At 36.5% G+C, this 25,338-nt stretch overlaps 1 protein-coding gene across 2 annotated transcripts in view; it reads right to left on the reverse strand.

The window, feature by feature from the left end:
- Window positions 1-25,338, reverse strand: part of DYNC2H1 (dynein cytoplasmic 2 heavy chain 1) — a 414,726-nt gene that overhangs the window by 16,027 nt on the left and 373,361 nt on the right. For both annotated transcript variants that reach the window (XM_036745232.1, XM_036745230.1), the window contains one exon: window positions 7,627-7,743. In XM_036745232.1, the coding sequence (XP_036601127.1) occupies window positions 7,627-7,743 (117 nt within the window). The remainder of the gene's footprint in view (window positions 1-7,626; window positions 7,744-25,338) is intronic.

Below are 25,338 nucleotides of genomic sequence, written 5' to 3' on the forward strand. Positions count from 1 at the left end.
TTTCCCCACGAAGGAGAGGAAAAGAGAGTGATTCTTTGGAGAGCATTCTGCAAAAGTGGCAGACTAACATTTTTATCATCAAAAGTATTTAAGGTCATATGGTGCTGTCCTTGGTGCAATGATAAGCAAAGTATGGAGTGAATCGTTAACAGATTGGTTCCTTGTCCTCTAGGAGTATGAATCCCAACTTAAAACTAGTGCATCCCTCTTGAAGAGTAAGAATCCTCAGAAGAACAAATTACTTTTAAAATTTAAAACAGGGGTCTTCCTCTTCCTTAAGGAGCACATTCAGTCCAGTGCAGAGCCCAAAGGCTTCCTGAGGAAATAAGTATGACAATGAAGAAACCCAAGATGGGAAAAAGCAGCTGGGCTCAGTCCAAGAAGGCACAGAGAAGGTCTGTACTGAAGGTGATATATTTGAGGGCACTGGGGAATCAATCCTCAAGGTATCTGTGTTGTGATATGGAGCCTCCTCTCTGGGAGTTTTCTTTTCATTCTTCTCTTGATTCTTGTGTTTGAAAGTCAAATTTTCTATTCAGCTCTGGTCTTTTTACTGAGAAAGCTTGAAAGTCCTCTATTTTATTGGAAATCCATATTTTGCCTTGGAGCATTATACTCAGTTTTGCTGGGTAGGTGATTCTTGGTTTTAATCCTAGCTCCATTGACCTCCAGAATATCATATTACAAGCCCTTTGATCCCTTAATGTAGAAGCTGCTAGATCTTGTGTTATCTGATTGTGTTTCCACAATACTCAAATTGTTTCTTTCTGGCTGCTTGCAGTATTTTCTCCTTGATCTGGGAGCTCTGGAATTTGGCAACAATATTCCTAGGAGTTTTCTTTTTGGGATCTTTTTCAATAGGCAATTGGAGAATTCTTTCAATTTCTATTTTACCCTGTGGCTCTAGAATTTAAGGGCAGTTCTCCTTGATAATTTCTTGAAAGATGACATCTAGGCTCTTTTTTTGATCATGGCTTTCAGGTAGTTCAATAATTTTTAAATTATCTCTCCTGGATCTATTTTCCAGATCAGCAGTTTTTACAATGAGGTATTTCACATTGTCTTCCACTTTTTCATTCCTTTGTTTCTGTTTTATAATATCTTGATTTCTCATAAAGTCACTAGCTTCCACTTGCTCCAATCTAATTTTTAAGGTGGTATTTTCTTCAGTGGTCTTTTGGACCTTCTTTTCCATTTGGCTAATTCTGCCTTTCAAGGCATTCTTCTCCTCATTGGCCTTTTGGAGCTCTTTTGCCATTTGAGTTAGTCTATTTTCTAAGGTGTTGTTTTCTTCAGTATTTTTTTCAATATTTCTTTGGGTCTCCTTTAGCAAGTCATTGACTTGTTTTTCATGGTTTTCTTGCATCATTCTCATTTCTCTTCCCAATTTTTCCTCTACTTCTCTTACTTGCTTTTCCAAATCCTTTTTGAGCTCTTCCATGGCCTGAGACCCATTCATGTTTTTCTTGGAGACTTTTGAGGTAGGCTCTTTGACTTTGTTGACTTCTTCTGGTTGTATGTTTTGGTCTTCTTTGTCACCAAAGAAAGATTCCAAAGTCTGAGACTGAATCTGAGTCTGTTTTCGCTGCCTGGCCATGTTTCCAGCCAACTTACTTGACCCTTGAGTTTTTCGTCAGGGTATGACTGCTTGTAGAGTAAAGAGTACTTTGTTCCAAGCTTGAGGGGTTGTGCTGTTGTTTTCAGAGCTATTTCTATACAGCCGGCTCTGCCACACCAGTACTCCTCCTCCCCCAAGAACTGCCAACCCCTAACCGGGAATCAGATCTTAAGCAGACTCCCCCTCTGATCTGCCACTTAATTCCTCCTACCAAGTGGGCCTGGGGCTGGAAGCAACTGCAGTTGTAGTTCTGTAGCTGTACCACCTCCACTCCCCCAGGGCGGTGGACCGAACTTCGAACTCCTTTCACTCCCTGCAGCTTTTCCCACTAACCTTCTCTGTTGTCTTTGGTGTTTGTGGGTTGAGAAGTCTGGTAACTGCCTCAGCTCACTGATTCAGGGCTCCTGGCCTGGTTGGTCCTGCTGCTGCCCACGCTGGCCTCTGCTCCCCTCCACTCCCAGCTCTGTGCTCAATAGACCTTACCCAGCGACCATCCAGGCTGTCCTGGGCTGGGGCCCTGCTTCTCTCTGCTATTTTATGGGTTCTGCAGTTCTAGAATTTGTTCAGAGCCATTTTTATAGGTTTTTGGAGGGACTTGGCAGGGTGCTCATGCAAGTCCCTCTTTTCCAGCCACCATCTTGGCTCCGCCACCCTGGACATTATATTTTAAGAAATTATCAAGGAAAACTTCCCTGATATCCTACAACCAGAAGGTATAATAGAAATTGAAAAAAGTCTGCTAGTAACCTCTTGAAAGAGATACCAAAATGAACATTCCCAGGAATATTATAGACAAATTCCAGAGCTCCCAGGTGAAGAAGAAAGTACTACAAGCAGCCCGAAAGAAACCATTAAAATACTGTGGAGCCATAGTCAGGATTACACAGGACTTAGCAATTTCTACATTAAAGATTCAGAGGTCTTGGAATATGATATTCTGGAAGGTAAAGGAGCTAGAATTACAACCAAGAATCACCTACCCAACAAAAATGAGTATATTCCTTTGAGGGGTGGTGGGAAGGAATGGATGTTCAATGAAATAGGATTTTTAAGCATTCCTGAAGACCAGAGCTGAATAGAAAATCTGATTTTCAACCACAAGACTCAAGAGAAGCATAAAGAAGTAAACTGGAAAGATTCAACAAGGTTAAACTGTTTACCACCTTCCTATATGTGAAGATGATTCTTGTAATTCTTAAGAACTTGATCATTATTAGGGTACTTAGAAGGAGTATACATAGACAGAGTTCACAGGTATAAGTTGGCTATGATGGGATATACCCAAAGACACAAAATTAAAGGATGAGAAAGAGGATTGCATTGGGAGAAGAGGGAAGAGAGAGGGAGAATGGGTTAAAATATCTCACGTAAAGAGACAAGGAGAGACCTGCTACAGTAGAGGAAAAATGGGAGAGAGGGGGTGTAGCAGGCAATGCTTGAACCTTATTGTTATTGGAATTGGCTCGAAGAGGGAATAACATTAACACTCATTTGGTTAGAGAAATCTATCTTACCCCTTAGGGAATTAGGAGGGAAGGATGATAAAAGAATGTAGGGAGAACTGATAGGAGGTCAGATTGGGGAAAGTGATGGTCAGAAGCAAAACACTGGTGGAGAGGGAAAGGGTGAAAGGAGAGAGAGAAAGATAAATAGGAGGAAAAGTAAGATGAAGAAAATACATAGCAATCATAACTGTGAATGTGAATGGGATGAGCTCTCCCATAAAACAGAAGAGGATAGCAGAGTGGATTAAAAACTAGAATCCTACTATATGTTGTTTACAAGACATAAAGTTGAAACATAAAGAGTAAAGGTAAGAGGTCTAGAGCTGAATCTATCATGCTTCAGCTGAAGTATAAAAAGCAGGGGTAGCAATCATGATTTCAGACAAAGTAAAAGCCAAAACTGATCCAATCAAAAGAGATAAGGAACTAAACATACATTTTGCTAAAAGGTATCACAGACAATGAAGTAACAGCAATACTCAACATATACGTACCAAGTGGTATAGCATCCAAATTCTTAAAGAAGTTACGTGAGTTACAGGAGGAAATAGACAGTAAATCTAAACTAGTGGGGGAACCTCAATTTTCCCCTCTCAGAATTAGATAAATCTAACTACAAAATAAACAAGAAAGAAGTTAAGGAGGTGAATAGAATTTTAGAAAAAGATATAATAAACCTTTGAAGAAAACTGAATAGGGATAGAAAGGAATATACCTCAGTGTTACATGGCACCTACACAAAAACTGATTATGTACTAGGGCATAAAAACCTCACAATCCAAGGCATAAAGGTAGAAATATTAAATATAAAATGCATCCTTTTTAGATCATGATGCAATACAAATTATGTGTAATAGAGGGCCATGGAAAGAGACTAAAAATTAATTGGAAACTAAATAATCTAATGCTAAAGAATGAGTGGGTTAAACAACAGATCATAGAAACAATCAATAACTTCATCCAAGAGAATGACAATAACAATATAACATACCAAACCTATTGGATGCTGCCAAAGCAGTTCTTAGGGGGAATTTTATCTTTCTAAATGCTTACATGAATAAAAGAGAAAGAGGAGATCAATGAATTCGGCACACAACTAAAAAAGCTAGAAAAAGAACAAATTAATAATCCCCAATTTAATACCAAATTAGAAATTCGAAAACCAAAGGAAAGATTAATAAAATTGAAATTAATAAAACCACTGAATTAATAAATAAAACTAAGAGCTGGTTTTATGAAAAAATAAACCACTGGTTAATTTGATTTTAAAGAAGAAAAAAGAAAACCAAATTAACAGTATCAACAATGAAAAATGTGAACTCACCACCAGTGAAGAGGAATTTACAGCAAATATTGGGAGGTATTTTGCATAATTATATGCCAATAAATCTGATAATTTAAATGAAATGGATAAATATTTACAAAAACATAAATTTCCTAGATTAACAGAAGAGGAAATAGAATACTTAAATGACACCATCTTAGAAAAATAAATTGAACGAGCAATCAATTAACTTCCTAAGGAAAAATTCCCAGGGCAAACTGGATTCACAAGTGAATTCTACCAAACATTTAAAGAATAAATAATTCCAATACTATATAAACTATTTGGAAAAATAGGTAAAGGAGTCATACCAAATTTCTTTTATGACAGAAATATGATACTGATAGCTAAACCAGGAAGAGCAAAAATAGAGGAAGAAAACTACAAACCAATTTCCTTAATGAATATTGGTGCAAAAATTTTAAATAAAATACTAGCAAGGAGACTACGCAATTACAAGGTGGGATTTATACCAGGAAAGCAGGACTGGTTCAATATTAGGAAAATTATCAGCATAATTGACCATATCAATAATAAAACTAACAGCTATGAGCTATTAGGAAAAGCAATATGGAGTGGATAAAGAAACCTGATGGAAACTGAGAGCAACAGAAAAGTTACATTTAATGAATTTACTTATTTTAAATATGTAAATTGCAAAACTTTAAATGGCTGTTGTAATACAATTAATATAAATTTTTTAAAGAGGGCAATTGTCTTTTTTAAAAGTCTTCTTTTAAAATATAAATACTTTTGCATGGAGTAGCCTATAAGTACCAGCAAGCTGGACAGCTATGTGGCACAGTGGACAGAGTGCCAGGCGTGGAGTCAATAAGACTCTGGCTTCAGATACTTACTAGCTTAACCCTCTTTACCTCAGTTCCTCAATCTGTAAAATAAGCTGGAGAAGGAAATGGCAAACTAGTACAGTATCTTTGCTGAGAAAACCCCAAATGGGATCATGAAGCATCGAGCATAACTGAAAAACAACTTGATGACAACCAACAAGTTGGTGTGAACACGTTTATCAGATTCTTTCTTTCCAGAATGGAAGAATGGGCACTCTGAAAGTACTGAGAACTTACAGACAACTGTATAGATAAGCAGTATGAAATTACTGGTTTCTTTGAGAGGAAAATCACAGCAAAGGTAAAAAAAGGGGGGCTCAGAGACAAGATAGTGAGACTTCAATACAAAGTTCTGTTTAGGGACGGTCCTGATAAAAATCCTTCCTATGTTTGGACGAGAAATTAAGTCACTTTAAGCCTTTTTTGCTCCAGGTTAAACAATTTTAAATCCCTTTATTCACAGAACTTCTTTTTTAACCTTTAAATAATTTATTTTAGTTTTCTGAACTAGTTCCCATTTAGTGAGTTTAAAATTCAGTGACAGGATAGGACACAAAATGCAGCGGAAGGATTGTTTTCCAGAACTTCTGTGTCATATTTGCTTTTAATATAATCCCAATAAAATAATGGTTTTGTTCATAACCATACTACTATGGATGATTAGTATTCACTTTATAGGAAAGAGTTTGGTTAGTTCCATGTATTTTTCTTCTACCTAGTAAGTAATTCTTAGTCTCTAATTTCACTTTGTGGATTTTATCCCCAAATGTACTAACCTACATTTGTCCTTATTAAATTTAATCTTCTCTTAACAGGAATAACATTTCAATTAATCAAGGTCATTGCAAATTTTATGTTTGTTTCCCAAATTATTAGTCATTCAAGTCTGAAATTGTCTGCAAACTTGAGGAAGAAAATCTTGATTCCTTCATATAGGTCATCACTAAAGATACTGAACATAATAAAGTTCAGAACAAATTCCTGAAGGACATGTCATTACGTAACATGGTTCTTTTATTGATAATTAACCTTTGTCTATGGTTTGCAAGCCATTACAGTCATGAAGGTTGTAATATGGCAAAAATGTCATATGAAATGTAATAAAAGGCCAGAATGAAATTAAGAAGATACATTATAGCTCTGACTTCCCCTTGCAATATGGTCTCATACTATAAAAATGGAAATAAAATTGGTTTGGCACAAAGTCACAGTACTAAATTTCCAATATTTGTGCCTTTTAAGGTGATTGGAAATTCATATGTGTTACTCTCTTCTCAAGTGATGCTTGTTAATTGATGTTAACTTTTTTTTAACATGGAATATTTCAAATTTATTTTTTAAATTAAAAGTTCCCCAAGTTGATTAGTTTGATCTGAATTACAAAGGCAGAATTTTGGCTTTTTGTGTACTAAACAACGTTAATATAATCAACACTTCGATATTTTCATGCAGGAATAGTACTGTAGACTTCAGATTAAGAGATAAAAGATACCATTCTGCTCCTTTGGGTTTTTATGTGACAAAAATAATTACTATAATTAGAAAATTCCAGGAAAGCTTCTTCTATTGATACGGATATTCCTTTTGTATCTAGTTTTAGGAATTACGAAAGGTAGTATAGTATGGTGGCTAGAGGGTGGTCTTGCAGTCAGGTGATGTCTCTGACAAAGACTGGCTATATGTAAATAGACCAGTCATTTAATATCTCTGTGTTCCAGGCAATTCTCTAAGACTGTAAGGTGTAAATGAGTTGCTGGTTTGCCTTCATTGAGAAAATTTTCTTATTTGGAGTTCCTGGTACCTATGAAAGGATAGATTTGGAGCAAAATTTGGGCAGTACATTAAACACTGAAATTTTTTTGTAATTAGGTCTAATGACATATGAAACTTTAGTTACCTTGCCCATCCCTTTAACTTAATGTTTCCATTTTATTTGACATAATAACTAGAAATGATGGCATTAGTTTTTTTGAATCTGTTTTATTTTTTTAAAAAACCTCCTACCAAATATTCCCCATATTTCATTTTTCAAAATTCTGCTTTTTATTAGAGTCTTCAAATGAAGGGGAAACAACTAAAATTTTCATAGCATTTAATTTTAAAAGAAAAGTGGAAGATCATATAATAAAATCACCTCATTTTACAGAAGTAGAAATTCCATAATAAACGAATTCTTATAAAACCTTAAATTAAAAATAAACTTCAATAATGAGTGAAATGCTTTTCTAAAAACTGGTCAAATGTATCAAACTGAACATGGTATTCTATTACCTAAAAAATACTCCAGTTAATCATAGGATTTAACAGAGTTAGCTCTTAAAAAACTTGTACCTGTGGAATCCAGGACATATAACAAGGCAGGACTGAAGACACACTGGGAGAGTCGTGCTGGTTTTCAGAGAGTCGATTTCCATCAAAACTGCATCCTTCCAAGAGTAAGCCACGGATCTGTGTTTAAAATGTTTAAAATATTCAAATTTAAGTCACACTATCAGTAATTATAATATATCTTAGTAAGGTCAAAAACAATATTTCCTATCATAAGCAAGGATACAAACAGCAGGAAACTAAAAATTCTAACATTATGTATGAGAAAAGTGCTACTTTACAGTAAGACATCAGTTCTCATGGAAAATTTTCTTTAAACTCAATTTTCATTTTCAGTAAATGCTTCAGGAAGTAACTATGCATTGGCAATGATGTGACTATAGATGGCATGGCACTAGATTGATGACGACATAATGATCTTGGCAAAATACACATTTTTGAGTGATGTCAACAAAAGAAAAGCAAATCAAAACTTTGGAATACACATCTTTCTCTTCAGACATTTGGCATTATCTTAATGCAACAGAAGACTTCTCAAAAATGCATAAATATCAAATGCTATGGAATCAAGTGTTGCATTATTTGAATTACTCAAATCTGCACTGCATATTTCTATCAGGCTAGAACCATTTACCATATTTTCCATTATTATAATTTCAAATAGTACAAGTTTTACTATATGTAATCATTCTATGGGAATTCCTTAGTTGTATTAATTGCAGTAAAGTAGAAGTAAAAGCAAAATAAGAGGGAGACATAGTCCTGATGAGGAAGTTATAGACATGACAACAGCTTCTGGAAACCTTTTACCCCCCAAATCCCTGGCATCTTTGAAAGGTTCCATCAGTGGAAATGACATTAAAGACAAAGCACCAGCATCTGCTTGGCTTCTGTACACTCAGGACCATGGGATCTCTCTATATGACTTGCAGCTAAAAATCTCCTATACATGCTATCCTCATTAGGATATGAGCTCCTCCAGAACAGGGGCTGTCTCCCTTTTCCATTTGTATCCCTAGTGCTTTGCACATATAAGTACTTAAAGCTTTTTCCTTGCTTCATTCAAGTTCATCTTGGCCATTCTTGATTCCCTCAGCTGCTAGTGCCCATTCTCCCCAAAATTTGGTTTGTATGTATAGTGTTTATACATATTAATTTATGTACATGTTGCCTCCCCTGCGAGTCAGTCAATAACTATTTATTAATTGTATACTGTGTGCTAGGTACTTTGCTAAGAACTGAGAATAGAATGTAAGCTCCTTGAGGGCAGGGAAATAATTTTTATCTTTGTTTTCAGATCACTGTAAAACTCTTACAATTCTTATTGATTGACTGATTAGTAGGTTATGTGTTCCTTGATAGCACGAATGGTATATTTTACCAATTTTTGTATTTTTTTAAGTAGTTAGCTCAGAGCTCTGCATCTATTGTCATTCCATCATTCAGTTGAGTCCAATTCTTCATGACCCCATGGACCACACTGTCTATGGGGTTTTCTTGGCAAAGATACTAGAGTAGTTTGACATTTCCTTCCCCAGCAGATTAAGACAAAAAGAAGTTAAGGGACTTGCCCAGGGTCACTTGGCCAGTAAGTGCCTGAGGCTAGATTTGAACTCAGGTCTGACTCCAGGCCCAGTACTCTATCTACTGAGCCACCTAGCTGCCTCCTGCTCTGCAACCAGTAGGTGATTAATAATTGTTGACTAATCTGAAATATAAGAAAATCTTCGTGAAGGATATGTCAATCTATGACAATAACTTTATATTTTTAAAAATTTTGCCTTTTTAAAAAGAATCTCTTTATCTCACCAGAAACCAAGAAATATTTCTTTAATTAATTTGTAGCTTTCTTAATATTTTTAATCACAATCAGGTCCTTGTATTTTCTCAGCCTAATATACAAAGTTGAACTTGCTACACAATGTAATAAACATTTTTGTAAATATAACTACACTATTTAAAGGTTTTTTTACTGACTAAGAGATAAAATCATAGAATTTTGGAGCTGGGAATATTGGAAACTGAAAGAATTAATACCATTTCTAAATGCACCTATCTTAGGTCAGGGAGTCATCTAGGGACAGGGAGACTCTAGCTTTTTTTCTAAACAACGGCATTTAGTTAACTTCTTCCTATAGGTGTCAGGTGGTTTCTTGGGGTTGGCTCTCAACCTGACATAAGTTTAGCACAGTCCACTGCTGGGAACAGGGGGTTGTCCCACAGGTGTGGAACACTGTATACATAATTTCAGATTTTTTTGATGTATTGATCAGTTACGCTGCTTTTTTCTCTTTATTTTTAAAATAATTCTTTGTTTTGAGGGTTGGCTCCTCAGAGTGGGGAGGACACAGGAGAATATCTAGGCAAGGTAAAACCAAAGCATATCAATAAAAACCTATTTTTTAAAAGGTGAGGAAGCTCTTGGGGGGCCAATCAAGCTATACTACCACTGACGTAGCTTAGTGGTCTTGGACTATGTTGATGTGGCTTCTTGATCACCTAAAGGCATTTATAAAAAGGCCATACTTCTGCAGGGCTACCTAAACTTTCTATGAGTTCTTGGTATGAGACTGCCATATTTTGGTGGGCAGAATGGAAAGAGGCTTCCCTTACTAAAGGCACTGATGTATACTGCTATGCTGATCAAGTAATGTTGATTTACCTTAATGAGATCAGAGTGACTGAGGCCCAAAAGGGGATGGTGGCCCATCATGAGGGATAAAGTTTGGAAAATCAACACTAAGATGATCCAGGATCCAGCCCATTCAGTCAAGTTTGGGGGGAATACAGTGGATGGGGGAAAACCAAATAAGCTACTGATACCTGTCTTCCCACAATCTAATAAGAAAGCGTAGAGGCTTATTGGATTTGTCAGGTTTTGCAGAACCTACATTCCATACCTGCATATTCTGAGGGCCAACACTGTTTACTGAGTCACTTGTAAGTCTGCCTTTTGAGTAGGGGCTAGAACAGCCTACAGTTCTGTTAGACCTAAAGTAGTCCATAGGACTTCTGATGTCCAGTTCTAGATGTGCAAAAAACAGTTGGCCATGTTTGAGCTCAGGAAAGAGACTGGGGCTAGATATATAAATCTGGAAATATTCTGCATAGAGAAGATAACTTGAACCCATTAAAGAGATACTATAGAGAAAAAAGAAGGCTTAGGATAGAGCTTTGGGGGACACCCACGGCTTATGGGTGTGATATGGAAAAAGAATGACAAAAGTACGAGAAAAGAGTTGGTAGGACATATAGGAGAAGAAATCAGAGAGAAGACTGTCACGAAAATCTAGAGAGGAGAGTATTCAGGAAAAGAATATGATAACACAGAGATAAAGAAGGATGAGCATTGAGAAAAGGCCATTAGATTTGGCTACTGAGTAGTAAATAATTTGGTAATTAAAGAGAGGGCAGTTTTAGTTGAATGATAAAGATGAAAATCAGATTTTTGAAGAGAAAGTGGCCATTATTGGATGTCCCTAATCTTGGGAAGCAATAAGGCTGCCATCCTGGAAAAGGAGTACAAAGAAGAGGAATAAGAGAGGGAAGAAGAAAAAGGAGGCAAAGAAATAGGAAAATATAGCAAAACCAAAACATGTTCATCCCCCTATCCATCCCCAAAAGAGTGAAAAAATGTGGAAGACAACTAAGCCCAGAAATTTCAGGCTTTGCCTCTATTTTTTGGAAGGACAGAGTCCCAGATTTCAATCACTTGGTCCATATAAGCTAGTGATGAGGAGCAGGAGCATCACAGGAACTTAAGAGCCACAGTACAGATGATGACACGGTCTCTGACACAGTTGCTGAATTCTTCATCACAAGTCAAAGTCATCTGTAGTAAAGTAACTAGGAGATCATTGCCATCTTTCACACAGCTTGTCCTGGTGCCAGTGTTGATATCAAGAATTGTTCCGCAGCACCACCTCCTCAGTGCTCTCCAGACTATCAGCCAGAATATATTTCTCTTTGGACCCCTATTGGGAGAATAATACCAAATTTCTGACCCTCTAAAGGCCTTTGCAGAGGAACTGCTCCATTCTTTCACAAGGCTTAGACAAGGATCCCCTCAGCATTGAGAAATTCAATAATACCACAAAGTAAACAAGACAATCCATTTGTTCCAGGTAAATATTCATTCACCATAATTATGTAGTGACAGCGCCACCTCCTTCATGCTGTTAAAAAAGCAAAGCACTGCATGGGGAGGGCAGAGCGCGGCAGGCAGAGCCAAGATGGCAACTGGAAAGCAGGGACTTGCTTACGGCTCGCAGGACCCTCCAAACACCAATAAAAAATGGCTCTGAACAAATTCTAGAACTGCAGAACCCAGCAGAGGGAAGCAGGGCTTCAGCCCAGGACAGCCGGGATGGTTGCTGGGTAAGGTCTATTGAGCACAGAGCTGGGAGCAGAGCAGAACCCAGCGCGGGCTGTGCCCAGACCAACCAGAACGGGAGCCGCGCGGAACAGGCCCTAGAGCCCTGAATCAGTGAGCTGTGGCAGTTACCAGACTTCTCAACCCACAAACACCAAAGACAACAGGGAAGGTTAGTGGGAAAAGCTGCAGGGACAGAGTGAAAGGAGTTCTGGGTTCAGCCACCACCCCTGGGGCAGAGGGAGTGGTTCAGCTACAGAACTACAACTGCAGTTGCTTCCAGCCCCAGGCCCACCTAGTAGGAGGAATTAAGTGGCAGATCAGAGGGGGAGTGCAGAACCTGCTTAAGATCTGAGATCTGATTCCTGGTTAGGCGTTAGCAGTTCTTGGGGGAGGAGGAGTGCTGGTGTGGCAGAGTTGGCTGTATAGAAATAGCTCTGAAAACAACAGCACAACCCCTTAAGCTTGGAACAAAGTACTCTCTACTCTATAAGCAGTCATACCCTGAAACCCAAGGGTCAAGTAGTTGGCTGGGAACATGGGCAGGCACCAAAAACGGATTCGGATTCAGACTCAGACTTTGGAATCTTTCTTTGGTGACAAAGAAGACCAAAACATACAGCCAGAAGAAGTCAACAAAGTCAAAGAGCCTACATCAAAAGTCTCCATGAAAAACATGAACTGGCTTCAGACCATGGAAGAGCTCAAAAAGGATTTGGAAAAGCAAATAAGAGAAGTAGAGGAAAAACTGAGAAGAGAAATGAGAATGATGCGAGAAAACCATGAAAAACAAGTCAATGACTGGCTAAAGGAGACCCAAAAAAATACTGAAGAAAATAACACCTTAAAAATAGACTAAGTCAAATGGCAAAAGAGCTCCAAAAAGCCAGTGAGGAGAAGAATGCCTTGAAAGGCAGAATTAAGCAAATGGAAAAGAAGGTCCAAAAGACCACTGAAGAAAATACTACCTTAAAAATTAGATTGGAGCAAGTGGAAGCTAGTGATTTTATGAGAAATCAAGTTATTATAAAACAGAAACAAAGGAATGAAAAAGTGGAAGGCAATGTGAAATATCTCATTGTAAAAACCACCGATCTGGAAAATAGATCCAGGAGAGATAATTTAAAAATTATTTGACTACCTGGAAGCCATGATCAAAAAAAGAGCCTAGATATCATCTTTCAAGAAATTATCAAGGAGAACTGCCCTGATATTCTAGATCCAGAGGGTAGAAGAGAAATTGAAAAAATCCACCAATCACCTCCTGAAAAAGATCCCCAAAAGAAAACTCCTAGGAATATTGTTGCCAAATTCCAGAGCTCCCAGATCAAGGAGAAAATACTGCAAGCAGCCAGAAAGAAACAATTTGAGTACTGTGGAAACACAATCAGAATAACACAAGATCTAGCAGCTTCTACGTTAAGAGATCAAAGGCCTTGAAATATGCTATTTTGGAGGCCAATGGAGCTAGGATTAAAACCAAGAGTCACCTACCCAGCAAAACTGAGTATCATGCTCCAAGGCAAAATATGGATTTTCAATAAAATAGAGGACTTTCAAGCTTTCTCAGTGAAAAGACCGGAGCTGAATAGAAAATCTGACTTTCAAACACAAGAATCAAGAGAAGCATGAAAAGGTAAACAAGAAAGAGAAATCACAAGGGACTTACTAAATTTGAACTGTTTTGTTTACATTCCTACATGGAAAGATGATATGCATAATTCATGAGATCTCAGTATTAGGGCAGCTGAAGGAAATATACATATATATATATATATATATATATATATATATATATATATATATACACACACACACACACACACACACGCAGACAGGGGGCACAGGGTGAGTTGAATATGAAGGGATGATATCTGAAAAAATAAAATCAAATTAAGGGATGAGAGAGGGAGAAAGGGAGAGATAGAATGGGGTAAATTATCTCGCATAAAAGTGGCAAGAAAAATCAGTTCTGTTGGGAGGGAAGAGGGGGCAGGTGAGGGGGAATGAGTGAATCTTGCTCTCATCGGATTTGACCTGAGGAGGGAATAACATATACACTCAATTGGGTTTCTTGCCCCACAGGAAAGAAGGAGGAAGGAGATAAAAAAGGGGGGACGATAGAAGGGAGGGCACATGGGGGAGGAGGTAATCAAAAGCAAACACTTTTGTAAAGGGATATGGTCAAGGGAGAAAATTGGATAAAGGGGGATAGGATAGGAAGGAGGAAAATATAGTCAGAATTTCACAACATGAGTATTGTTGAAGGGTTTTCCATAATGATACACATGTGGCCTATGTTGAATTGCTTGCCTTCTTAGGCAGGGTGAGCGGGGAGGGAAGAGGGGAGAGAATCTGGAACTCAAAGTTTTAAAAGAAGATGTTCAAAACAAAAGTTTTTGCATGCAACTAGGAAATAAGATATACAGGCAATGGGGCATAAACCTCTATCTTGCCCTACAAGAAAGTAAGGGAAAAGGGGATAGGGGGGAGTGGGGTGACAGAAGGGAGGGTTGACTGGGGAATAGGGCAACCAGAATATATGCCACCTTGGAGTGGGGGGAGGGTAGAAATAGGGAGAAAATTTGTAATTCAAACTCTTGTCAAAATTATTGCTGAAAACTAAAAATATTAAATAAATAATGATTAGAAAAAAGAAAAAGAAAAAAAGCAAAGCACTTCCCAACAATATCACCCTTTTGTTTCCCCAGATAAGAAAGGTATTTCTGAATTATTCCTTCCTTAGGGATTCCAGAGGTCTTGGGCTGAAATGATCCTTATGGAATCTCTTAGAAAGGACAAGATATCCACTGACAGACCTATAATTTAACTAGCATATATAATCAGTTGGGAATTAAAGAATGGTGACCGTGATATACCATATGAAAAGACAAACTATGAAATAATGCTCTGTGAAGAATATTGTGGCTTGTATACTCCTGGAAACAGGACAGACCACATAATCATAGCTCGCATTTTTTTTAAAAGTGATAGGGCTTTGTATGTCAAGTATATTCAATGTTTTTGAATAAATAAGTAAATAATGAATAAAGTATAAAATTGGATCTCTATTCTTAAAGAGATGTTCTAATACTTGGATATTATCAGTTATCAGTCATCCTTCTCTTATGATAAAATCATCTTTTTGGTCAAGCATTTGTTTGATGATATCCTCCACACCACTTCTGTATATGTAACTAATCATAGTATGCTGTAGCTTAATTGAAATGGTGAAAATTGGGAGGACAGGAATCCTTATTATTCAGTGAGGCACAGCCAAAAGAGCACTGATGTTCAGTCAGAGGAGCTGATTTCAATCCTCAGCTCTGCTATGTTACTTGGACAAGTCACTTAAAACTTTCTGGACTTTGGCTTCCTCATTAGTAAAATGAGAGAACTGGACTAAGTGACCTTTAAGGGCCCCTTCAGCTCTAAATCTATGATCCAATGGTCATTGCTTGGAAATGGAATCTCAAAAGCAACAGATTATGCTTCTACACCTCATAAAAGAAAGTGTAAGTCACCTTAATACAGCAAAAGGTGACTGATACTTAGCCTAGCAGCCTGCTATATGAGGAAGAAAATTTGTTCTGCATGTGGGAATATGTTATCTATGCATTAAATATCCTCATATTACTTCATCAGTGGATTAAGTTTATGTATTTATAATTTCAATATAAAGGATTAAGAAGCAAATTATTAAGTAATAAAAAAACCTTAGCAACTCTTCAGCTCTAGCACCATGGAGGATATATAATTCATGCACTATGAATGGAAGGAAAAAAATTGGAACAAGTGTGATTTCATTTCTATCTTCTAGAAAGGAAAGCATGGACTTTGATTTACATAGCATCAAAGCATAATGGATGTCATTTAAATTTTAAATGGGAAATAAAGCATCCTCCAAGAGTACATACACTGGGAATATTATATTTAGAATAGCTGTCAGATGTTCAAATAAATTAATCTCATTTTCTCTCAAATTCAACAATCCAACTTTAAAATGACAAAGATGACACCTTTAAATAATTTATTGTCAGAACTTGTATAGAGATGTTACATTTTTCTCAAAATCTGTCTCATTTTAAGGTGAAGTATTTCAGTATTTCAAGACTTTGCCAGTTTATCACAGTGGATACACAAGTGCTATATATATAAAACAAACAACAAAAAGGAGCCAGCCTTTGAGAACTGTTGTGGTCAGCTTGGAGCCTCTCCAAACTCTATAGCCTTAGACAACAATTAAGAGTCCCATCACCAAGTCCATACTTGAAGGTTTTCTGGCTTGATAGGACCTGCTGGAGCCTGTGCTCCACTGTCCCAAGCTTTGAAAATCTAGGCTCTCCTCCATACCACAATCAGGCATTGGAAAAGTAATTTAGTAATGGTGTACCCAAGTTAGAGAAATATGACAAATCTGACAGGATGAGGACAGAACTACAACTCATTACTGGAAAAAGGATCAATTAAGGAGACACAGACTGTTTAATATGAAACATGAAAAAAAATAACAAAACATTTCTAAGGCTGTATCTACACTCAATGTTGCCATGCAGTCTGTGCTAGCTCTTCAGGCACATACCAGAACTGTCAGTGGCCTATTATCAAGGGATCACAGCTGAGAGCAAGGAATAGGATGCAGAAATTGAGATTGGATTCCTACGCATTAAGAGTCAAAAACCAGTAGGTTAAGATTTTTTAGCATGTGGAACTAGAAGGATGTATCACTTGCTAACCATGTCTTTATACATTCAGGCTAATCATGTACAGTGTGATACAGTAGAAAGATAACTGGCCTCTAAGCCACTAAGATCTAGGTTCAATTTCCACCTTTTGAAATATATTCATTGTGTGACCCTTGGAAAGTTTCTTTATCATTGTCATCATCATAATAAATAACCACAAAAACAGTAATACTAGCTGGTATTTATGTAGCATTTTGTAAAGCACTCTGTACATACTATCACATTTGACCCTCACAACAACTCTATGAGGTAGATTCTATTAGCATCTATATTTTAGAGATGAGGAAACTGAGGCACAGAGAGGTTAAGTGACATGCTAAGTGTCTGGGGGGGAGGATTCAAACTCAGACCTTCTTGACTCCTAGTCCAACACTTTGTCCACTGAACACAAGGCAACTTTTCAAGGCAGTAAGTTGCAGAGAAGCAGGCAACTAGTGGAGGAAGTTTCTCAATTGAAGTTCCCTACACCAATGAAATCACAAGTCTAATTCCAGACCCAATATGTCTGAATCTAGAAAAAATATGCAGTATATGCAAATTTTTATAAGATATTTATATTACGTTACAGTATTTACATTTATAGATATGTTTATGTAATTTATATTTATAAATCCAAATATACTTTCTATCCATTCCTCATTTTAAAAAATCAAGTTTAGAAAACTTATCTGAAATTAAATGAAAATTAATTCACTCCTAAATCCTTAGTATAAAGCCTGAAATAAATACAGTAGTTAACAACTATAGCAATCTACTCTTTGATAAACCCAAAGAATCCAGCTTCTGGACTAGGAATTCACTATTTCAGAAAAACTGCTGGGAAAATTGGAAAATAGTAGGGCAGAAACTGGGCATAGATCAATATCTTACACCATATACCAAAATAAAGTCAAAATGGATTCATGATCTAGGAATAAAGGCTGATACTATAAGCAATTTGGGAGAGCAAGGAATAGTTTACCTATCAGATTTATGGAAAAGCAAAGAATTCATGACACAACAAGAGACAGAGAGCATTACAAAATGTAAAATGGATAATTTGATTATGTTAAATTGAAAAGTTTTTGTATAAAAAAATCCAATGCAACAAAGATTAGGAGGGAAGCAGAAAATTGGGAGAAAATCTTTACAACTAGTGTCTCTGATAAAGGCCTCATCTCTAAAACATACACAGAACTGAGCCAAATTTATAGGAATACAAGTCATTCCCTAATTAAGAAATGGTCAAAGGATATGAACAGGCAGTTTTCAGAGGAAGAAATTAAAGATATTTATAGGCATATGAAAAAACTGCTCGAAATCACTACTGATTAGAGAAATGCAAATCAAAACAACTCTTAGGTACCACATCTCTCCTGTCAGCTAAGGTGACAAAGCAGGAAAATGATAAATGCTGCAGAGGATGGGGGAAGACTGGAACACTGTTACATTGCTGGTAGAGTTATGAACTGATCCAGCCATTCTGGAGAGCAATTTGGAACTATGCCCAAACGACTATAAAAATGTGCCCACCCTTTGACCCAGCAATACCACTTCTAGGGCTGTATCCAAAAGAGATCACACAAGTGGGAAAAGGACCCATATGTACAAAAATATTTATAGCAGCTCTTTTTGTAGAAGCAAAGAACTGGAAATCGAGGGGATGCCCATCAATTGGGGAATGGCTGAACAAGTTGTGGTATATGAATATAATGGAATACTATTGTGGTATGAGAAATGGGGAAGACAACGGACTTCATAATAACCTGGAAAAACCTACATGATACAGTGCTGAGTGAGTGGAGCAGAACTAGGAAAACATTATACCCAACCACAGATATATGGATTCTGTGATGACTAATCTTGATAGACTTCGCTCTTCTCAGCAATACAAGGTGCAAGGACAACTCCAAAGGGCTCATGAGGGAGAGAGCTATCTACATCCAGAGAAAGAACTATGGAGCCTGAATGCAGATTGAGGCAAACTATTTGCTCTCCTTTTTTTTCTTTTCTTTGGTTTTTTTTTATCCTTTGTCTTTTTTTTTTGTTTCTTCTTTCTATGATTCATTCTATTGGTCATAATTCTTCTTTACAACTTGACTATTGTGTAAATAAGTTTAATGCAAAGTTATATGTAGAAGATACATCACATTCCATGCCATCTCGGGGAGAAGTGGGGAGGGGAGGAAGAAAATCTGGAACTCAAAATCATGCGGAACTGAGTGCTGTAAACTAAAAATAAAAATCTTAATTTAAAAAAAATCAAATTTAGAAACCTTACCTGAAATTAAATGAAAATAAATTCACTCCTAAATCTTCAGTACAAAGCCTGAAATAAATACCTTAATATAAAGTATGTACATGTATGCAAAACAGATATTGAAAATAGTGATATAAACTGGTACATACTTTATACTAAAGTATATTTGCCATACTTTATATTCAGGATATATATCAAGAGATACTGAGGTATAAAGAGTGTGTGTACATAGATTGGAGAGATCATCCACACACATCCTATGCCCATATGTGTAATAATTTATTTGTTATATTATATTAAGGGTTTAGAGAAAGTCTGTTCTAATCATGGCACTGTACATGGCACTAGTCCTTGAGTAAGAGAGCAATTACAGAAAATGGATCTCATTTAGAGGAATTTGATTGATAGGTTTGCTTTTTGAGGCTGCCTCCTGACATCTATGAAAATGTACTACTTGAATTTAACTTAAATAATTATTGGATCAGAGATACCTCAATGTGTATACCTACCATTGTCAATATACCACTTCCTCTAATTATCCTTTAATTCTTTTGCTTATAAGATACAGTTATTTCAATTTAACTAAATAGATACAGAATAGTATCATTATACCAAAAAATTGTGCCCCAAAATGTCATTTACATGTGAATTTCCAGTCAAAATAAATTATGCTTTTATGTGAAATATACATTTAATGAGACTATAGTGACAGCTCACAGAATTATAAAATTTCGGAGGTCAGCTAGTACAGCCTATACCTAGTAACTGATATCCTCTAAGAGATTAGCAAGTCTTTGCTTGAATGTCACCAGTGATCTGACCATGGAATTTCCTCCTTTTCTTAGAGTCCCAGGCACTTGGAACCCTTCTTCACCCCTGGACCATAAGGCCAAAGAAAAGACATGGGCTTGGGCTCTTTCACTTGATGTTACTTGATGGAACAAAGTCACATCAAAATGGATATAGGATTTGGTGTGAAAAGGATGTTTTTTGGTCACTGACTATGTCTTTACTCCAAAATACTCAAATATATTAGGCATGCTAATAGTCTCTTTAAAAATTTCATAATTAATAACTAAATCATTAATATTCTATATTTATAAAATGAATATACAATTTCAAAATGTGCTATGTTGATAGTTAAAAAGATTTAATTTCTTTTTATTTTAATCTTAGAAAAATTACTGCAACCAACTATGACTATCTCAATATACTTCAAGTGACTTAGCTATGAATCAATTCAATTTTGAAAGGACCATATATACCAATAAGCTTGCTCAATTCTTGGTTTTTTGATTCAGAAATCTACTAGTACCAATAACACTAGCTGTCTTGTTCACTAAAGATTGGCCTCAAATAATCCATCCATTTCATAACTGACCCTAAATAACTGGCAACTTAACAACTTGACCTCTATTAACTAAAATGTGAACATTTTTGTTTCATTCTAAACTTGGAATGAATGAATATAATAAGTACTGAACCAAGAGTCTGGAAAAACCTGGGTTTCAGTTCCTAGCTCGATATTTACTACTTGTATAATCCTCAATAGGTCACTTAACATCCCCGACTTTTAGTTTCCTTATCTGTAAAATGGTGATTCTATCTCAGAACTGCATTTTACGAAATTTAAACATTATGTAAATGTGAGTAGTAGTTATACTTAGAAATGGATGTATCAGAAATGGTCTAGGCATTTCAAAGGTAGGATATATCAGTGAAGGAAGAGTGGAAAAAAAGACACAGATAATAGGATTAGTGGGTAGTCTCAGCAGATGGCTTGTTTATGGTTAATACCAGCAGTTACAACAAAATGTTGGTTTAAATCAATAGTTTGGGACACACTGACATGCTGCCTGCTCAAATCAATTTTTTAACTTGGAAATTCCTGATAGCAGCAAGAGTCTTTTTTTTAGAAAAAGATTTTTGGTAAAAACAACCACAAAAGGTACGATTTAATCTAAGAAAATATTGAAAGAGCTAGAAAGAAATCTGAAGATTCATAAAATTCTCTTAGGGAGTATATTTTTCTTGTCTAGGAGAAAGCAAAACAAGAAAGAAAAGAAAAACATGTCACAAGATGGCAAGGGAATGAAACAGGAAAACCAAATTCCAAGAAAGAAATGTGGCCAGGTACTTGCTTGTGAGAGGGGTTGAGAAAGGCTGATGCCTGAGAGACCTTACATTCAAAGAAGGCAACCCCAAAGTTTCCTATAGATATAAATATATGTATATATATACACACACACACACACACACACACACACACACACACACACACACACATATACCCACAACTAACTCATGAAATTTAGCATGGTAGAGTAAAAAAAAAATAACAGAACTGATGTCAAAAACCTGAGTTTGGCTCTTGGTTTTGCCATTTGGAAGCTGACTATGGACAAGTCATTTAATCTCTCTAAGTCTCAGTTTCTTCATCTGCAAAATAGGGATAACAATACTTATGCTACTTATCTCACATGACTGCTGTGAGAAAATGCTTTGTAAATAGCTAAGTACTTAAGTGGATATTACTTGATTCTCACAAAAACCTTCTGAAATTGGCAGGGCAAGCATAATTATTCCCATTTTACAGATAAAGAAACTAAGGTTCAGAGAAGTTGTGACACAACTCCCACAGCTAGAAAAGTAAAGACAAGAATGGAAATTAACTTTTCTGACTTCAAGTCAAATATTCCTTCTACTAAACAGCATTGACTCAGAACACATATAAAATACTTTTGTATTTGAAGTGGGTTTTTTTTCACCTCACTGACTAGTAGGGGCTAGAGGCCATGATATACAAAGTTCAACTGAAAGAATCTGGAGGTATTTGGGACAGAGAAGACAGGAAGGGATATGATTGCTGTCATCAAATATCTGAAGGACTCTGGTAGAAAACCCTAACTGGAGTTTTTCATGGCCCTGGAAGGCAGAACTTGGAATAATAAGTAAAAGTTTAAAAAATCGCAGAGGCTTGATTTAAAGAGAAAAAAACCAACCCATTATTCTAACAATTTTATACCTGCAAATAGAATGGGCTACATTGGGAGACTGTGGATAACTGTATTACCATCTATATCTTCTTATACTTCAGCTAACTTTTTTCCTTTTTATATTTAGATGTCGTACTATTTGAACACACGTATTTAATATTGATATTGCTTCGTATTTATGGTTTAGTATATTTTTGCTTTCTGTGATACCATGAGTGCAAGTTCTGCTTTTGAGGATTTACCTAAAAACATAGTAAATTCTGTTCCAACCTCTCATTTTTATTCCACATGTGTCTGCTTTTTAGATATACTACTTGTTAGCAAGAGATTGTAGGGTTTACTGTTTAATCCACTCATATTTAGAGTTATGAGTTAGGTTTATATTATTCTCCATTTGTGTCTCTGGGGCATGTTTTAATCTAAATTAAGATTTTCCTTTTCCTTCCTCTCTGAATTCTGGCCTTTGTTCCTATTATTAGCTCTGCTTGTTCTACATTAAAGTAACCTTCTTTCTTTAGGCACTCTTTCCCTCACCTCAACTCTTACTTCTTTTGTTTGGTAATGATGATGAAGTATTGTACTACAGCAGAAATTTCCCTGTGGTCCAGTTTTACCCCTGCTCTCTCTATGGTCATCTTCTTTCCCATTTCCCATGCATCTCCTCTCAACTGCTCTGAAAATCTTCACTTAATTCAGACTTCTAAAATTTTATCTGATAAGTAAGAAAATGATGAAAACAGTACTGATATCTCAAAAAAAAACTTGAAAAGGAGAGTGTACTGGTAGTGAACATTCTTGTATAAAACATGTTATCAAGGTATCTCAACTTACTGATACTATAAGGCCCCAAAATAGTGGCCTCACTTCTCCCCAGTGGGTGCCCTCCAACTGCTCTGAATGCTAATTGTTGCTAGGATCTCTATTTCCCATCTCCTGAGGCCAAGTATTGTCCATGAAGGTACAACACTTGTTTAGAGAAAGTGATCTCACTGGGACGTTTTCTTGTATTATTTGTTGCAATATGGTGTTTTCTGTTGTTGGTTTTTGCTTATCATGGTCTTCTTAGAGGTCTATGACCCTGAAATTATCTCTGCATCTTGTTTACAAGATCAATATGTTTTGCTTGAATAGAGATCAAGTGTTCTTTTAATTATAGTTCTGTTTTGTCTCTCTTCCAGATTATCCTCTACTATATTATATTTGCATTTCCAATCTGTTTTTCTTTCTAATTTCTTTGTAGTCACTTGCCATCATAGATTAAAATTCTTCTATTCTGATCATTATTTCTGTTCTTTGGGCCATAAATTATATTTGTTCCTTTTCAACTTCTCTCAAGATTACAATTTCTCTCTTAAACCAATGTGAAACATTCTGCTACACTTCCATGTTTTCTTGGGGATTCCACAGAGTTAAGTGTTTCATCAAATGCTGGCTTAATTTCCTTTTAGGGGAGGGACAATATTTATTGAGAGTTTAATAATGCTTTAAATATCTTTGTACTCACCTTTCTAATTTTTGTATCACCTACGTTGATTTATCTCTCTAGGTTTTAAACTAAATTCTCCCCTCCCCTTTTGGGTTTTTCAGTGATTCTAGTCTTTAGTCGGGCACCTAGGTGGCCCAATAGATAGAGCACTGGACCTGGAGTTAGAAAGACTCATCTCCCTGAATTCAAATATAATCTCCTCAAACACTTATTAGCTGTGTGACCCTCGGCAAGTCACTTAACCCGGTCTACCTTGGTTCCTCATTTGTAAAATGAGCTGGAGAAGTAAATGGCAAACCACTCCAATATTTTGACAAGAAAGCCCCAAATGGAATCACAAAGAGTCAGATATGGCTGAAATGACTAAAGACAAAATACTTTAGCAAAACTGTAGAGATGAGCTGAACTGGGAAGGGCAGTGAAATGCTCATCTGCCACATGGCACCCACTGGGGAGAAGTGAGGCCACTATTTTGGGGCCTTATAGGATCAGTAAGAAGAGATACCATGATAACATATATTTTATATAAGAATGTTCACTACCAGTACACTCTCCTTTTCAAGTTTTTTTTTGAGATATCAGTACTGTTTTCATCATTTTCTTACTTATTAGATAAAATTTTAGAAGTCTGAATTAAGTATTTTTAATGATCTCAAGGACTTTATTTTTTCCTTTTTTCAGATTTTAGTACTCCTCCTATCTTACCGATTGAGGCTGAGGATTAAGTGATATATTTTTAAAACACTCAGCACAATGCCTGGAACGTCATTAGGTACCTACTAAATGCTTATTCTCTTCCCATTTCATTCTCTTATTTTGTCAAATCTAGATTCAGGACACTTGGCTTTTTTTTTTGATCGCCCTATACTGGTCGGCAGTACTGTAGCATGACTTCGAGCAGTAGGTAGAATTAACAAAGAGCAGTATAAAGCCCTTGCCTGTACAACTCATGAGATTTATTTTCATACAGCACTGGCACAAAATGAAAGCATTTGCTTCCTTGGTCATGCCCACTCATGGTGATCAGTATCATTTGCACTGAAGCATTTCTAGTAGTGGGGTACTGATATATTGTGTTTTCCTCTGGTACTAGGATATGAATGAACACTGATTGTTTCATTGCCCTCTGTTTCAAGCTGATCATCATGATGATTACAAATAGGTCCAGCCTGTAACCCTTTGCTGCCCTCTCTTTTTCTTAGATTTGTTGGAACAGTTTCATCAAGTTGGGCAGGCTGCTAACCCAAGTGGCGACATAGCCGGAAGCCAATTGGTCACCATTTCAGGGATCTTGCCAAGTCTCAAATGACCCAATATTTAAATAGAGAGTAATGAACTCTAGAACATGTAGGCTCATAGTTTGATTTGAATCACACCCAAAATTTTACAACCTATAATTAAATGAACTGTTTATGAGTACTCAGAAAGGAAAGCAAGCTTAAGTGGACTGACAGAACAGGTAAAGGGAGCTGTCTGAGGTTAAGAAGGTAACAGATCTGGGATTTGAAGGGAGGACCTCTGATATGTCTTCTGACAGGAGCTTGAATCTCAGCTCTGACATTAGCTGTGTATCTCCACTAGATTTCAAATTCTTCATTTGTAAGGGAGATCTTAGGGTCATTTCTTGTACTAAATCCTATTATCCCATGAATCTAAATCATTTGCTTCTACCACTACATCATGTTGCCTTTTATGATGAGGTGATTTGAAACTGTATCATATGAGGATTGTAGGGAGTAATTAGGGACAGATAATCTGGAGACTAGAACTCTTTAAGGAGGCATATCTGTCTTTAAATACCTGAAGAGCTTTTGTGTGAAAGAGATATTAAATTTGTTTTGTTGGATTAAAGAAGGCAAAGCTAAGTAGAAATGGCA

The sequence above is a fragment of the Trichosurus vulpecula genome, chromosome 2, assembly GCF_011100635.1.
Source record: "Trichosurus vulpecula isolate mTriVul1 chromosome 2, mTriVul1.pri, whole genome shotgun sequence".
NCBI classification, from domain to species: Eukaryota; Metazoa; Chordata; class Mammalia; order Diprotodontia; family Phalangeridae; genus Trichosurus; species Trichosurus vulpecula.